Consider the following 18,854-nt stretch of genomic DNA (forward strand, 5'->3'; position numbering starts at 1 on the left):
AGGGCGCATACTTTGAATAAAATATTTGTTATCATTCTCTTGAAATAAATGTGTTTTTTTCTTGAAAAAATACCGGTTTCATATGTATACACCTGGTAAAGCGTAAAAAAAAGTTATGTAAAAAATTTCAGTTTTTCCACACTTTAAGTGAAAAAATTATCAATAAACAGATAGAGGAGATAAAAGTCTAGAGCGTCAAGCTCTTCAGAATTTAATGAACTTTCATCTTTTTAAATTCAAAATCGGACCAAAATTGAAGCCTCTGGATATTTTTGAACGAAAAAAGTGCATTTCTTCCCACTGTTCGACACCATAAGTACTCTGCTTTTTGCATCACACTTCTTTCTCTCTCACGCTGAGAAAATCTTCTGGGTGCCTCTGTGGCGACAATAATCATCGCGAGCATAAGGTCACTCATGTATTTTATATTGATGACCTAAAGATCTATACTTCTAGTAAGAGCAAACTTCAGAGTGCTTTAAATATCGTCAAGCAGTAAAAAGGAGAGATTGATATGGACTTTGTATTGGACAAGTGTGACAAAATTGACCTGAAGAAAGAAAAGATCATTGGCGTTCCCGAGGACCCTGAGCTTGTGGATATAAGTGCTTTAGACATCTTGTCACTGGATAGACTTATACATATCTGGAGGTTCCTCAAAACCGCATTCAAGACGCTACATCAATGAAGGAATCAGATACAAGTATTTTCTTCGACGAATTTGGTCTTCAAATCTGTCGCAGTTTAACAAGGAATCTGAGATTGACATACTTTCTGTCCCGCTTCTACTCCACTCGTTTTGGGTGGCTCGATGGACGAAGAACGTGCTTAGAACCCTTGATGTCGCGACACGTAAGATCATCCATATGAATAAGAGCCTGCATATCAATTTGTCTGTTCCGACATTATACATTTCACGCCGTTAAAACGGACGCGGACGTCTGAATCTCCAGTGCCTTCATAATCGAATTGTTTTACGTATAGATTATATCGTTGCAAATGGCAGATATCCTTTCCTAAAAATGGTCAGGAATCACAAGATGATTGGCAAAGGAGCGTTTCCTTACAAAGTCGCGGAGCAGGCGGCCGAGATCCTCGGCCTGAATTTGAACATCAGAAGTGAGGAAAGTGCATTAGTCCATATAGGTGATTCTTTTCTAAAAGCCAAAGTAAAGAAAGCAGAGATTGAAAATTTTCACCAAAAGCTACTTGACACGAAAATGCAAGAAAACTTTTACAAAAATCTAGAAGAACTTTTCTTGTCAAACAAGGAAACTTGCTTTTTTCAAATCATCAGGACTTAATTCAGATACATAGAGTTTTATTTTCGCGTGCCAGGACGGTGTAATTTCCATCTTAGTATACCGCAACCGCATTTTATGTCAAGAAGTTCTTACCGATACGTATCTCTACAGAATTAATGCTCCCCAGCGATAGGTGCAGAGCGTGTTATGCACACACTGAGTACTTAGAACCCATACTATCTGGATGTCCCATCCACGAGGGAACTACGTATCTCTACAGACATAATGCAGCCCTAAAAGTGATTTATTTCCACCTTTGTCACTCTTACGGTGTTGGCCGCCATGCTGCCCTGCCGAACGCTCCAAAGGAGATAGAGTCAATTGTCCAAACCGAGGAGTGCACACTCGAGCCCTGACATCGTTCTCCAAGACTTCAAAAATGACTGCTCCCATATGTAGCCATATCATCCTGTCAAAAATATGCCAAGGCATTTGCGAGATGTATGCAGAAAGCTCTCATTCTTGGATCGCTTCATGTTTTTAAGAAACACGAGGGTTTCGCCGGCCATATATATATCGCGACTTCGGAGTTTTCCGCGATTTGTCGTTCAGGACCGACATGTGTCTCCATTAGTGGCAAAAACATTTATGTAATTTTGCTCACTATTAACCACTTCTACATTCCGTCACTTTAAATCACACGGAAAAATTGTAAATGCTATGTTATTGGTAAATTCACAATTTCATTAATTTACTACTTTATTTACAGTCAAGTTCTGAAAGTCTGATAGGTTAAATTGCGGTCGAATGTGATTTTAAACATAACTTTTTTTCAGTACACACACAACTTTATTTAATGAATAACTCTACAAAATTAAAACTATATATGATTTTCAACAAGAGAACTGAATGAACATTCATGGCTTCAAATTTTATTATTTATGGGAAGAAAATAATGAGTAAGACTTCTTTTGAAAGAAGTTTTAAACAAGAAAAGTGACGATTAGGAAATCAATTTGTTGATCAATATCTGTGACTCTATGTGGAAAAAGTCCCGTTTATCCCTCTTAGGATAATGACCCCCACCAGGGGCCCACATGGGTGATCCACGCGGGGAAAATGTAAGAGGGCCCCCGCGGAGGGCTCGGCTCCATTGCCCTCACGAATCAACGATAGCAGTCTGAAACGGAAAAAACAACGAATAATGCCGCAAATAGAAATTGTAATCAACTTTAATTATTGATTTAGAAATGTTTTTATTAATATCCCTGTTAATAGTTTGTGTATTTTACATTCATATAAAGTAATATAATAATAAATAATTAGAATATTTATTTTTTCATACCTTTTTTGTCATATCGTTAGAGTACGGTACTAGTTAGCACTGATGCTGTACTGTGCCCATTAAAAATTTCCTATTGGGGCAGTACTGCATCAGCAGCTATATCCAGTGCTGGGCCAACACTGACAGCCTAGTAAAATATAGCGTTATCGTCCCACAGATATGTCAGTACAGGTGCCAGCACTGGAAAAAAAGACGGCTTCATGATGGCAACCATGAGGGCTCTATGAGGGAAGCCTATGTTGCCCCCTATGGATTAGCATGTCATTGCCATGAGGAGCCTCGTCTGGATAGCCCTATTGCGTTCCACAAGGCTTCAAGGCAATCCATGCGGGCCCCTTCGGGGGCCCCCTCAATTTTTTCTCACAGGACATATGATATTTTATGTACAGACTCGATCACTGATTTTTTCTGATTTTCAGAAACATCGGCTTAATGTAAAATTCATTTGTAAATTAAGATTTCTATTATTGCTATGAAAAATGTATCATAAAATTGATAAAATAACACGTTTTTGTGCCATAACTGAGAATATTAAAACGACATATTTGATATTGTTTCATGATGTTTTACATCAAATGTAAGTAGGTTAAACCCAATTTGTTCATTAAAGAGCAGCGAATGATACATAAATTATACATCAATCGTAAAAATTATGGGAATAATCTTTTAAATCCTTCAAATTATGGTAAAAAGATTCACAAGTGGCAAGATGCATAAAATCTTATCTATCTCGCATACTTGTTTCTGAAATCCCGAATTAAGAAAACGCAAGATAAAAGCTTCCGCGAACAACTGCTTGAAAAAAGGTTGTACGGCATTTCCCACCGAAATGTGAAGGATAACTCAATGCTGTATGAGCTAACGTTTGCATTCCTTAAATCATCCGGATTTAAGTCGGGCAGAAAGGATTTCATTTTTGCGTATCAAGACGGTGTGTTTTTCACTTTAGCATACCGTCGCCAGATGTTGAGTCAAGACTTTACCCAAGTACACCCCAAGCACTCAGAACACATACTATCTTCTAGCTGTGCAACTCATGCGGGAACGGCATACATCCAAAGGTACAATGTGACTTTATTACAACCTCTGACATTCTTCTTACGTTAATAGCTTTAATACCGCTCTACCAAAAGCTTGTAGGGAAATAGAGTTTATTGTCGAAAATAAGAACGCACTTGATGTCTCACATAGTTCTCCTTGACATCAAGAAACGAACCATAATCGTTATAGAATTTTTGGCACCAACTAACAAAAAACATTATAACCAAGGAGCATGAAACAAAAGAGAGACCTTATAACGGACCTTATCGGTTAAAGTTTAACTACTCAATCAATTCAAAATGAACTAGTTAAAATGTGAAATTACTACGAGAATTCGTCAAAACTAGCTTTAAATAGTCAAAACGCGAAGTAACAAAGCCCTTCTGTAAAAACCCAAAGACTTTTTTCAATTCTATCTTATTTCGTGTTTTAAATTAAAATATACGTTAAAAGTAGATTCACCAAATTGTAGCTTTTGAAAGAACTAGTTTCTACGGAATTGACTGACATATATTATTAAGTGAATTATTTTACTTTAATTTCACTTACTAAACATCGACTTTTGCATTTAGACTTTAATTTTACATATCTGCATTTTAATGAAATTCGGGTTTTAAATTGTTATCGATTTCTTATTTTATCCTTATTCTTCTATCGTTGAGTCATGTTCTTTAATGAGTGAGAGCTTTCCCTACCTTCTCCAAGCGAATTTTAGTCGTCGTTCGAATGTTAAGGGAGTATCCTTGATAATAGAATTACAAATGAGAATCGTTTGATATTTGGATGACAGTCGTATTAAAATGCACAAGACTCTGGTTAAAATTTTTGAACCTATCAGAGCTTCATTATTGAAAAATAATGATTGAAAATAACACATGATCTTATGAGAAGACGTACTTTTTATGGTATATAAAAATATGGAAAAATGGAAAAATTCTCAAATAATTCTGACATATATAGTATGTTTTCCGAAATCCATATCTGCTTTAAAAACTATCATTCAGAGCATATAGGAATAGAATAAGAATTATTTATAACGTAAATGTATGACTGACGTCAGCGAACTGAAGATAAGGCAACGTTGCATCCGTTCCACATGTTCGAGTTTATGCGCGAATTTCGAATAACACGCGCGCTCACATGCGACGTTGCCAAACTTAGGATTGTGACTGTGTGAGTCAATAAAAAGTTGCAGCGGTCTCTCGAGGGACTTGCTACGTGCCGAGGGTACTTCCTTAAATGGAGAACTCGTCTCATCATTTAGATAGACAAGTTAAAATAATAATTATATATCAGTTTCAGAAATGATATAAATACAAACAAGCTTGATTTTTAGAGAAAATTGTTAACATTAAAAAGCAGTTGTATTATTCATTCTAGGTGAACTGTCTTTCAATGTATGTGTCGTTAAGAAAGTTTGGAAATATTAGGTCTCTTTTTCTCGAATAAACTTCTCTCACTCACAAACAGTTTTACCTGTAGTATTCAGTGTGGTTCGAGATGTGACCAATCACTCTTCTGTGAATAATCACTAGCACGCGTTTTTTTTCAAGGGCGAGCTGGAAAATTGGTTCAAGCTGTGACTTATCACTCTATTGTGAATAGTCGCTACCACGTATTTTTTTAAATGGGGAGCTGAAAAAGTGGTTCGAGCTGTGAACAATTACTATTTTATAACCAGCCACTGCACACTGAACAGTGTAGGTTTTGTCGTAAGGATAACGGCGAGATGTCATTGGAAGCTGGTGCTGTTCTAAAAAATTGCACCAACAACCTCCGGAATCGCAGTAAAATTTCAGCTGTAACCACGTCTCAGGACCGTAAGACAGGTGGTTAGAGTGTGCAATTGACTCAATACGATCATCAGCCAAAAGTCTCGTGCACACTAAGCACACGGTGCGATCCAAGGAAGACCACCTCATGCATTTTCGACAATTGACTCTATTTTCCTAAGAGCGTTTAGCGTAGCGGTATAAGGGCTAATGAGGTTGGAGTGGCAAAGATGGAGATTAAGTGCTTTTAGTGCATTATGCCTTTGGATGCACGTCATTCCCACATAAGTTGGACAGCTAGATAGACATCAATCCGGATGATTTAAGAAAAGCAAACTTCAGCTCATACATCATCCAGTGATCCTTCACATTTCGGTGGATGATGAGCATCCTCTTGTCAGCTTTTCGCGGAAGCTTTTATCCTGTGATTTCTTAATCCAGGCCTTAAGAAATGAGTACTCAAGATAGATAAGATTTTATGCATTTTGCTATTTGTGAATCTTTTTAACATAATTAGAAAGGATTTGAGACATTATTTGCATAATTTTTACAATGCGTACATAATTTATCTATCACTCGCTGATCCTTAATAGTTTTAACACAAAAAATGTGTTATTTAATAATTTTTCTGATAATTGTTTCACAACAACAATAACTATCTTATTTTACAAATCAATTTCACATTGAACCGATGTTTGTGAAAATCTGAAAAAGTCTGTGATCTCGTCTGTACATAAAATATCATATGTGATAAATATTGATCAACAAATTGATTTGTTAATCACCACTTTTCTTATTTAAAACTTCTTCTAGAAACGAATTGTACTTATTATTTTCTTCTTATAAATAATAAAATTTGAAGCAATGAAAGTTTAATGAGTTCTCTTGATGAAAATCAAATATCATTTCTATTTTTGGGTAAGTAAGTAGCGGAGCTGGCTTTCGTAGGCCTCTCGTTGCGTTTTAAAGTGCGCTTATCATGCCTATGTTTGTATCTTAATAACAAAAAAGGAAGGAAGCATCTTACAAAATTATAAATTTTGCAATTGAAAGAATAATTAAAAAAGTATCGATTGATGTAAAAAACAACTAAAAATCGATTTTTCTAGCGTGAGGTTCCTTTCTCCGCGGAGGTCACATATTATAAAGCAGAACTGTTTCTTGCATAGAGCCCGTAATTAGTCGTTGGTTGTGGGCTACAGTTTTAGTATTTAATATTTACAATTGACTACTTGTTATTTAAAAAATTAATATTTAGCAACCAATTCAAAAGATTTTAAAACATTTCAAAAAATGTAAAGAAGAATCTGAAAGCTTTTAAAGCACATTTTTTTATTTTGCAGAATTTAAAAAATATTGAAATGTTTCGAAAAAAATTCGAAAATAATTTAAAGTTTAAAAACATTTCGAACAATTTTTTACAAAATTTAGATGTTTAAAGATTTAGAAATGAAAATTTTAAGGTTTTGAAGGATTATGAAATATTTCGAAACATTTGAAAACATTTTCAAAATTATGAAAAAAGAATCTGGATGAATTTAAGGCTTGTTTGATTGTTGAACAGTTACATTTTTTCTATTTCGCTCCAACAAGTTTTAATTTAAACAAATTTTAAGTAAAAGAAGTTCAAAATAACTATCGAACTTTTCGAATCTGTGTAGGCAGAGATAAGTTTGTAGTGCACTTTGAATCTTGACAAAAAAATATGCTTTTATTGATTCAATGGGCATTCGATTTTAATGACAAGAAAAGCGATTCCTATTTTTATTTTCAGAGTAAATGATAGAAGAAAAAGAATTAGGAAAAGGAATTTCTTGCGATGCTTGCATCCTAGAATCCGTTTTGTAAATCTTTTGTTTGTATGATAATTAATCACTTTCTATATTCTAAGTAATAAAAAGAAGGAAATAACACAATGGCTCGGCTTCTCTTTTGTATCTTTGTAGTCCCTTTTATCGTTTTTATTTGTCGAAGTGTATACAAAATGGGGGCATCTTAGGCAAGTTCGCGTTTCCAAGTAGATCATGACTTTGACTTTATTTTTGTGATTGTTGTTTATTTAGTCGTTTGCAAGGTAGGAGGAAAGGAACAGAAGATAACAGCAAAATATTAAGGATGGGGGCGAAGAGAGAATATATGTAAGACAGTGAAAGTAAACATGAAAATAATGAAAGAAATGACAGTTAAGAGACAGGAGGAATGAAATAAAATAAACGGATTAGAATTGCAAAAAAGAGAGGCAGAAAAATTAAAACAAATTTGAGTGGTTTGGGCTTGGCTGAAGTGGCATGCAAACGGTGTGGTCTAAACAAAAACGTCCTCTATGAAGAATCAAAATATTTGTTAATTAATTAAATAAATATTTAACTAAATTAAATATTAAATGTACTTACATGTTAAAGTAGTGCCACTGATCATCATCAACATCCAAAAAATTAGCGGCATCGATATACCATAAAATGAACGTTTGCATTCGTTTATGATATTCTTTAAAGTTTCTATCACCCATATGTGCTTTATACACTTCAAATTTTCTTGTGCTGTTATTACCTACAGATAAGAAATAATAATCAAAGATGGACGTTACCTTTTTGAAAGTAAAATTTAATAATTAAAAAATTTGTTGTGCATTGTGGAATTAATGTGGACAACTTCTTTGTACACTAAGTCGTAAACCTCATTTATCAGAAGCGCTCGCATTCACTTTTACATTTAGCTAAGAATGATAAAATGGCAAATAAAACCTTCCTGTGTTATAGACTCACAAGTTTGGATGTACACATCCAAAATTATGACGTGTACATACTCATTCTTGGCGTCAGAAAAAAACGCAACTATGGTAAAACCACGTGCTAGTAGTTAAGAAGATCTATGTATACATCTTCTTAAACAATAGTAATAAGTCAAAAGTAGTAGTACTTAGTAGTACTACTACCACTACTACTTCCCAGTGGGAGTCTGTAACCCATAGATGACGCGTCCCCAGGTAGCGTATGGGGAAATGCTCGCTGGAAACAGGGGGTAAGACCGACTAAACAAACTGGGTGAAGGATTCACCGAGCCAAGACAAGGCGTTAACAACCGTATCGGGGACTGAATGGCACCAGGGTATAGTGTTCCAAACGGTGTCTCTAATATAGCAGGTCGCCTCCTAGAGTACTTGGACCTTGTTCGCGCATGCGGGGCTCTGCCGGGGTAGACTTGCACTTTCCTAGCTATTCGTGGGAACAGAATGGCGAAAGATAAAAAAAGAAAAACTGAAAATAAGTTTGTGTGAGGAGTTTGGTGGTCCGATAGACGCAGCGGAGGAGCTCGATATGAGCGGAAAAACAGACGCGGGGATTTCTATCATTAAGGGGAACGAATGCTTTTAAAAGAGCAACAAGTTGACTCAAGATATAGATGAGATCATCAAGAAATTGAATGCCCAGGCATGAAGAATATGCCCTTGCCAATCCGGAAGGATGTGAAATCATCAAAGGACGTGATAGAAAAATTTCGTTTGTCCGTAATGTCCTAACACTCCCTAACATTTAGGGTTAGGCTACCACTCCCTAACATGGGAAGCGAGAGGAAGCCTTAGCTGAGTCCTGTCGAGGCAGGTAGTACGAGGCAAAAAAAAAGCAACGACCCGCACTGCAGTAGCATCCACGACGTCCACGCCCAGGAAGGAGGAAGTAATTGCTGCAACCTCAGCAGCACCCACATTAAGAAAAAAAAAGAAGGCGCAGAGACGATCTCAACCCGAGGCGATTCTCATCAAACCGGCCGAGGGTCTGAGTTACGCGGAGGTCCGCAAAGGCCGTAAAGTAAAACTTGAACCAGCAGCAAAAGGCAGAGCCGAGCTGTCGGCTGCAATCAAGGACGCGATTGGCAAAGGGGGTAGCGTACGCAAGCTCGTACCTCGCATCGAGGTCGAGATACTGTACCTCGATCCAACTACCGACGCTAAGGAGGTCGAAGCGACCGTTAGAATCCACTTCGGTAGAAGACATTTTGGAGATGTTGAGGCCAGCCTTACGAAAAGACCCTTTAAAGACAATCTGAGGACTTTCGCGGAGCTGGCAGAAGAGTTGGTCTCCAGGCTGGTGCGCACAGGACACCTGAAGGTGGGGTGGATGTCCTGTCATGTACACAAGAAGGCGGAGAGGATACGGTGCTACCACTGCCTGGGCTTCGGTAACATGTTAGACAGTTGCGAGGGTTCAGACAACACGCAGTTTTGAATGCAACGTGACATAGTGCGCGGCAGGACGGGCGTATCGTCTTCTAAATAGTATGGATGGATCAGGCGCGCAAATCATTTGTAATTTGGATAAACTGACGTTGATACCTTCCGCTTCCGAAATGTAACGAACTACCACGTATCAAACTGAGACACTTGGCGAAACTTACTATCCCCCTCCCATGAAGTCATCCGTTTTCACCGGACAGTGTGTCTCGGTAAAGCCCTATTCAGTTTTGCCGCATTCCAAAAAACCGGTCCGGCGAAAACGCACAGTGCGTCAGGTCCCTACAGGTAGACATATTACAAAAAAGAAACTCAGTTCCTATGAAAGGAACAAGAAGGTAAAGATCAAGAAAAAATCAGGTAGTAACTGAATTTGAATAGTTCTCCTCGAAAACTTATGATCACTGGGGTAAACTGGTAGATGAGTTTTCTCTGATTTAAGAACAGGCCTTCTTCTTCACGTTAATAACAACTGTTAAAAACTAAGCACTCTTTTTATAAAAATGTGTAAAACTATGGAACTCTTATTAGTCACAGCTATCAGCTTTGTTCACAGACTTAGGAATTCGAACTTTTTTGAATTTAGAATTTTAAACATTAATAATATTACAGTTGTAACTTAAATTTATAGGAACCTAAGGAACATTCAAAATGATCTATAATATCAGTAATAAACAATTTGATAGAAATTGCTGCTTTTGAAAGTAGAAGAGACAATTTAAAAATGATAATTACTTTTGTAACATTTTTCTTACTTTCAGATTATAAAATCTGCATTGTTTTCGAATTTCCAAATCATTATTTTTTATTTTATTATGCGGAATATCAGCATTTTAAAGAAGTAATTGAGACGTTCTCTGCAAGAAAAACTTAAGTTGGATATGTACGAACTGAGAAAATCCCAAAAGAAAAATAAACGTAGGAGTATTAGTTGTTATGAGTAACTTCGATAGTGAAACTCTGCCACGAGCGGTTAGTGTTAAAATAATTATTTTGTACATAGCACTAACCACAGTTGCCAACACACAGCCCGCTCGTGAATTCGTACGAGCTGCTCCTGCTAATGGCGACAGCTCAAATATTGTCAAATAGCTCTACATTTTAGCGACAACCGCGCTTGTCGCTCGACTCATTCGCCGCAATATATCAACTTCTTTATAAGCGGTAGCAGCTGATCGAGATAAATGAACCTACATATGCAAGTCGTAATTGCTTATAACATCAGAGTCTATAATTTTTCATCGCACTTGACCTCACAAATCTTTTTACGTTTTTTGTCATTAAAACAATGATAGATAAGCGACTGGGATTACTATAGTTAATTTTTATGCTGAGAGTAACTGTATTTATGCATTGATAGCACATTTGAGAAATGCTGCTTTCACACATGAAAAAACAAATTTTTTCAAGTTCAAACCCTACTTACCTAACCATCATGTCCTTTTGTGACTTTTGATTTTCTATTCCCAGCCGTATAAGTATAATTCTAATTGTAAAGTTCTGTTCTGTACTTTCAACATTTCGTAATGTGGCGAATGATTCGAGCGACAAGCGCGGTTGTCACGTAACATTAGAGCTATTTTACACCACGCGCTAATGAAAATTAACACGAGAGATTGTTGTCAATCCCAAAAACGGGTCGGGCCAAGCGCAACACTTACCAAGCTCGGGCTGCTGTTGTCATTATCAAGAGCGGCTCGTGTGAATTATCGAGCGGTTAGTAGGTTGACAATTGTGTCTCTTGCCATTCAAAAAATATTTATTTCGTCACTAACCATAAAAGCAGTGGCAGTTCTTGCTGCAGTCGTTCTATGCATATAAACAATTGCAGGAAGAGTTATACTTTTTTTTTACCAAGAATACTTATTAAAGACTATTATCATTAAAATTTCTTTTAAAAAGTTAAACACTTTGTGCGTATGTGACGCAAGAATGTAATAGGCATCGAAATTATTGTTTTATTGTTAGGATCCAGGTCCGCTCGAAAGTTTATCGGGACCTCAGACATAATAAGATCGATTTGGAAAACATAAATATGACATTTAACAGTATATGTAACTAAAAAATAATTTATCTAAGCAAATGCTCCAGAGAAACAGTATTTGCCCGCCCGTGGGCCTTAATAGGTCGCAGAACGATTTTAGTATAAAATAAGTTTTGTGCACAACAAACTGATATACGGGAGTATTTGCTTAATTCAATTTTAATTTCAATCATTATGTTCTTGAAATATATCTTCATTAATGCTGACCAACAGTAAGTTCATTTATGTGATTTGTTTAAGAGATAAAAATATCATATTATTCAAATAGCACATTTTTTGGCACAGCGGACTAATAACATTCACTAAAAATGTACAAGGTAAAAAACCCCAAAAACCACGAGAACATACATTTTAGAGATCAGAAAACCAAGACAAGCCGTTCTCTGAAAAACACTTTAAGACAGCTTAAGAGTTGCTTTTGCAGAGAATGGCTCAATTTTAGATACAAACTGAATATTTTTTGATGACTGAATCTAGTATTCGTATTACGCTATCATCCAAATTCTATAAGTTAGTTTTGTATTTTCAAAAATGTGACTTTCGAATTATTTGGAATAAGGGAGAGTGGCCATCTCTGAGTCGCTGTGGAGAGATTAAGACAACTGGAGGGTGAAAAGGGAAAAGGAGCTTACTGACAATTTTTCGAAAATGTTTTTTTTTTACTAAAATATTCTCAAAAATTTAAATACACATCATGTGAAAGGATTTGTCCGAAATTGTATTTTCTATAATAGAAATAGGTTCGAGTTACATTTTTATATACATTAAAGATGAAGAATTTTTTGATCAAACTATTTTGTATGATATTCGCGAAGGGCATAAATTTCATTATCTTCGTGGTTAAAAAAAATGGTAAATTTTATTATTTATCACTATCTAAAAACGAAAAATCGTTGTCAAACTTTAAGCACGTATACAATTGAACAATTGAAAGGGGACACGGCCGGATTCAGCCTGAGAAGTATTGTCCTGAGTGTCAATTTTAAAAATCTTTTTAATTTCAATTTTAATGACTGATACTTGTAGAGAATTTCAAGGCGCATCTTTTTTTCCTCTTGCAAAAATTTATAGGTTTTGTAGTTTCTGAGATAATTGGTAAAAAGTTGATTTTTTGAAAACGAAAAATTCCAATCTTTTTTCACTTTAACTCGCGCTAATTTAGCCAATTTTTATCATTTCCCGATTTCCCCAATACGAAGTACGTGTTTAAGTCTTCTGAAACTATTTAAGAAAGAAAAACGAGAATATTGTGATAAACAAAAAAGTTATTAATTTTTTTTTTTGAGGCAATGCAAAAATCATGAATTTCAACCTTCAAGCGCCTCGTTTAGCGAACGAATTTTAAGCTACGGAAAGCTTTCAGTGAGAAACTTGTTCATTAAGGTTCAAAGAAGTTTTCTGGAAAGTTTTAGATCAATTGGATAAATAGTTCAAAAATTATAAATGTTTTAAAATCCAAGCAGTATACTTGACGCTGCCCAAAAATGTGCTTGGACGGCTACGTACGCGCTACATCGAACGACGTGAAGGTCAAGTCAATCTTACCAAAACAAATGCACAACAGTAACTCCAGATATTATTATTAAAATAATTTATTTATTAAACATTTAACATATAATATTATGCATATTATTGAACAAGAATAAATTAATCAAACAATATTTTATTAGAAACTACTTTTAGTCATTTTCGTCACTCTTCAGTTTCTTCGGCATCTAGATTCTGAGTTTGTACTTTTAAAAAATATGATTCGAAAAATTCTTTTCCTTTAGTGCTTAAATACTGGAAGAGATCTTTTACATCCTTTATTTTGGCAACTTTTAATCCAATTTGGGGCGGAGGACTTTTCGAAAGATTTTCTAGTTTAAGCGTAGGTTTAAAGAAAAAAGTGGTTGGATTTTGCAACTCATAGTTGTCAAAAACATCCACTTTTCCATCAGGAAAAACATGCAAAACGAACGGTTTGCTGATTTGGAAATTTTTTGGCTTTCGCATTTTGCCTTTGAAACATTGTTCAAAATCCTGCAGAAGATCTTCACACTTCTCGACCATTGTCAATGAAGGTGAACGAGCATTGCGAATCATTTCTACATATTCATCTTCAGTTTCAATTCGGTCTAATTTTTTCAGCTTTTGTGAATATGTGCCGAAATTCCTATCGCACTGGCAATAGGAATGGCCTCGAACTGGAAACACATATTTAATCTCGCTTTGCAAATAAATGAACCATAAAACCAAAAAATGAAACACTGTGTAGTTTTTATTTTGTCCCGGACATGAGTCTGAAAATAATGTTATGCTGTTGACCTTGTCTTTAGCAAATTCTTTTAATACCGCGTATTTGATAAAACTGCAAACAGAGTCAGCATCCTTCTTTACAATTCCCTCAAGAATAGGGAACACGTAACTCTGGTTCGTAGTATGTACATGTACGTTAAATAGAAAAAGCCATGCTAAACGTAGGTAAAACTGCGCGGACACGGGTATTTTTGGTAGTGGCAAATTCTGTGCAAAATCAAATTCACAGCATAGACTATTATTTTCAGAGATTATTTGCTTTTTTAACTTCAAATAAATTTCAGCATTGTTTTTATGATTAATTACTTCTTCGTTAACCTCTCCATTTGTATCGTTTTGTAGCAAGTATTGCACACGTCAGTTCTAGGTAATTTAAAACTGAAGCCAACATTTCGGTTAAAATACTTAAAATAAACGGTTTGACTTATTGTCAATTTAGCCCCCGTTTTTTCTTTATAATATTTTCCGAATAATTTGTAAAGTTCTACAAGATTTAATGAAGGATTATCAAAATATTTTAGGTTGGTAGAATTTCGTTTGTAATGTGAACTGTGATGTGGAATTGATTCGCAATGCTCTTCAATCATTTTTTTTTTAATTTTCTGTTAATTTAAGACAACTTTCGCGTACTTCACCAGCCAAATTTTTTAAAGACTGCTTATTTAAAATCTTTTTTTGAACATTTTCAACTCTTCTTTTGCCCAAACATAGAAAAGCACAAAAAAATTTCTTACAAATCGGAACATTTTCTTCGTCAGTAGGAAATAAATATATCCAATGAATTAACCTTCCTAGTTTTTCACCTGCATTTGTTTGGATAGGATCCTTGTATTTTAACAATCCTCTGAGAAACACATTTTGTTCATTATAGTTCCCGAGATTCCAAAAATGTGTATGTACTTTTTCTTGTTGCACATTTGAAAACTTTTGGTAACATTTTTCTCCACAGCAGGATTCAATAGGTTTGAAAGATCTCTCTGGGATTAGAACATCTTTAGCAATACCGTCTTTTTTAGCTTTTCCAACTATTATAAGAAACAATCACTTCCATGATTGTATGCTTTATTTGTAGAATTTCATAGAAAATGACAAAAAAAGTTACTGTTGTGCATTTGCTTTGGTAAGATTGACTTGACCTTCACGTCGTTCGCTGCAGCGCGTACGTAGCCGGCCAAGCACGTTTTTGGGCAGCGTCAAGATTACCACTTGGATTTTAAAACATTCATAATTTTTGAACTATTAATCCAATTGATCTCAGAAAACTTCTTTGAACCTTAATGAACAACTTTCTCACTGAAAGCTTTCCGTAGCTTAAAATTCGTTCGCTAAACGAGGCGCTTGAAGGTTGAAATTCATGATTTTTGCATTGCCTCAAAAAAAAATTAATAACTTTTTTGTTTATTAGAATATTCTCTTTTCTTTCTTAGATAGTTTCAGAAGACTTAAAAACGTACTTTGTATTGGGGAAATCGGGAAATGATGAAAATTGGCTAAATTAGCGCGAGTTGAAGTGAAAAAAGACTGGAATTATTCGATTTCAAAAAAATACACTTTTTACCAATTATCTCAAAAACTACAAAACATATAAATTTTTGCAAGAGGAAAAAAAGATGCGCCTTGAAATTCTCTACAAGTATCAGTCTTTAAAATTGAAATTCGAAAGATTTTTAAAATCGATACTCAGGACAATACTTCTCAGGCTGAATCCGGCCGTGTCCCCTTTTGGTCGCCAGCGGTTCAATTGTAGCTCTAAAATCACGCGCTTCCGTAAACTCAGATCTCGAAATTTCTCTCCGTGTAGATCTACAAATTTATTGACGACTATTTTATGATAAGTTTTCGTTTTAATCGTGAAAAATGGCATTTAAAATAAAAAATTTAGATTTATAGAAAAACTATACTAGATACAATAAAATATTTAACGGAAAAAATGTTTACTTAAAGCAAAAGTCTGGAACCGTGAGGAAAAAATTAATATAATATACATTAAATATAATAGAGTTTGACATTATATATAAAAGTTCGCGTTTTTACTTTCAGTTTTAAAACCTGTGAGCACAAGTGAAACCAAATCATCTGCTATTTCAACGTTTCCGCATACATTTAATATTGTTTACAACCAGTAGCCGTCATAATTAAACAAATATTTTATTTATGTAATTTATGCTACACTAGTATTTAATTTGTTTAAAATATGAAATAGATATAGGTAAACAGAATTAAAAATTCTAAAAGTAAGATTGTGTTTGTTGTATAATCTGGAAAAATAAAGTACGTGGCTTGTGAGTGTTATCACAATGATTCTACCCTTCGTATTCACTGTTAATTATTAAATTGTATATTCAGTCGATTAGAATTTTACATTTCTCGAATCCTAGAACAATTAGATTCAGAAATTAAGAATAAAATTGAGAGGTTTTTCTGTAATGCATAAAACTTCACCAATATCTATTTGGTTCTTTGGAGGTATGTTATATTTTTTTGTAGATACTTAAGGTATTATCAGGATAAAGTAATTTTCTCATGCATTTCTTCAAAATGGGAACATAGATTAATTTAAGTGCCCAGGCTATCGAGAATACCACATAGTTTGTCTTGGCTACTGAACTTTCTTTAAGATTTTTGTAAAAACTGAGAAAACATAGGACACATTACAGAGGTTCTGTGCAAAATTAAGAATTTTTTACCATTTCGTTTAGGAAGAAGATCCCTGAAAGTATAAAAGAACAGTAGGTTCGAAATGTTAGACACTTTTAAACCCTTTATGTTGATCGACGTAAAGCTAGAGCGTCTTCAATCCGCTTGTGTGTATTCCTCTCAGCTCGAGCTGGTTGAATGAATTTACCCTGATAATAACATAAGCGTTTTTTTCTAACCCAAATTCCATTCCAATTTTCTTAGTATATCGTTCGACAATCCCTAGAGCTAGATGTAGTTGCTCTTTATTTTTAGCATGGATCATAAGATCGTCCATGTAAAATACATGAGTGACCTTGTACTTTCGATCTGCAGATTTGCCGCAAAAGTAACCGTCGGAATGGCGAAGTGCTAGAGATAGTGGCAATAATGTAAGGCAAAAGAAGAGTGGGCTCATGGTGTCGCCCTGAAAGACACCTCTCTGAAAGGTGACCTTGTTAGTTGTCACACGATTTTTTCCAGATAAGATAGTAAATCTGGTTTTCCACAGCGGCATCAATCTCTCTATGCACCTAACTATTTGCGGATAAACCTTTAAGATTTCCAAAAGACAGATGATAAGTCTACGGGAGGTCGAATCGAAAGCTTTTCAATAATCAATCAAGGCCATCGATAGGTCACGCTGGTAGAATGCTGCATCTTTGCATGCACATCTATCAATGAGCAGGTTCTCCCGACATCCCGCTACGCCTTCTTTGAGCCTCGTTGTTCATAAATTTCTTGCCACACAGGTTCAATTGCCCGAACAATCCTATCATTTAGGATAGCTGTGAATATCTTATACAGTGTGTTCAGGCAAGTGATTGGCCTGTAATTCTTCGGGTCAGCTAAGTTGCCTGTTTTCAGCAGGAGTATTGTGCGCCCTTCCGCCAACCACTCCGGAATCGGCTTTTCCGACTTTAAATATGAGGTGAAAACACGGGCCAGATGCTGATGGGTTGAAGGAAATTTCTTCCACCAGAAGGTTTTGATACAATCTGGTCTCGGAGAGGAATAGTTCTTCATCCCTCTTAATACTTTTTTCACATCCTCGGTAGTGATGGGTGGGCATTCTTCATCAGGTGTTATGAGGGCATCACACAGCTCCTTGAAGCTATTTATTTTTTCTGAGTCTTCGTCCAGTCTATGATGCACTTCGTAGACTTCTCTCCGAAATACTTCGACCTCCTCTGGTTTGGGTGGGTGTTCGACAGTAACTGGAGGGTCTTGGAAGAGTCGAGATGGGTCAGACTTCTCTTAGCGTCAGATAGTATCCGTATTCTCTCAACAATATGCTGCCTGATAGTCAGCAGCTTTGACTTGTTAAGTGTGTGATAACGGGTCCGGAGTTCGCGCGCGAACTTTCGAACCTTGGCGGTAAAATTCCTGCCAGATGTGATATAGTCAATCACACATTGATTGCGGGACGCGTACTGTCTTGCCCAGCCTATCTTTATGGCAAGTTGATGCATTCGTCTTTTGGTCTTATGATCAGCCGTTGGTTTTGTTTTACGGCTCGCATCGGCCAAAGCTCTCGCTGCTTTATACACACAATAATTGATAGCCCAGAGGTCGGATTCACCGGAAAAATGTTCACGAAGCTCGTCATCCATTTCAGCCAGATTTTTAGGCTTGAGAGAAACCTTGGTGTTGATGTTTCTCCGGGTCGTAAAGCATCGCTCTTCATCTATTGGATGCCTGCTCGCGGTTGGTCTTAGTGTCGCCTCTCTTTCTGTGTTGCCGGCTTGTTCTAGCTGTGGTAGAGTAGGCGTTCCGCTTACATAGCCCCTTTTACGGAGTAGTGCAGCATGATTTCGCAGACGTTGCTGCGAAAAGTGCGATAGCTCCGGGTGTTTCTCGCACCACAGAGCATGCAGCCGTGCCATGTAACCCCGTTCACGGGCCACACTCGCATCGTAGCACTCTAGCAAGTCGTAAATCAGTTGCTCCGTCCACCCAAAGGTCGCGAGATCCCGCCGATCCATCGCATTGAATCCATTTTCATTGGCTCCCCCAGCTCTAGATTGGACGGCATTGTTGGCCGACCCATTGTCGGGAGCCCTGCGCGTTCTGTTGTTTTGAACCGCACTTACTACAACTAAGGGAAAGGGGTTCGTCCATCCTTGTAGAGCCCCGCATGCAAGGATAAGGCTGCGTACTCTGAGAGGTCGCCTGGTATCCCAGAGTCACCGTTCTAGACACC

At 36.3% G+C, this 18,854-nt stretch overlaps 1 protein-coding gene across 2 annotated transcripts in view; it reads right to left on the bottom strand.

The window, feature by feature from the left end:
• Positions 1–18,854, bottom strand: part of LOC117173206 (histone acetyltransferase type B catalytic subunit) — a 147,541-nt gene that overhangs the window by 54,833 nt on the left and 73,854 nt on the right. For both annotated transcript variants that reach the window (XM_033361646.1, XM_033361647.1), the window contains exon 4: positions 7,796–7,952. In XM_033361646.1, coding sequence (XP_033217537.1) covers positions 7,796–7,952 — 157 coding nt within the window. The remainder of the gene's footprint in view (positions 1–7,795; positions 7,953–18,854) is intronic.

This window comes from Belonocnema kinseyi, chromosome 5 (genome assembly GCF_010883055.1).
Source record: "Belonocnema kinseyi isolate 2016_QV_RU_SX_M_011 chromosome 5, B_treatae_v1, whole genome shotgun sequence".
NCBI lineage: Eukaryota > Metazoa > Arthropoda > Insecta > Hymenoptera > Cynipidae > Belonocnema > Belonocnema kinseyi.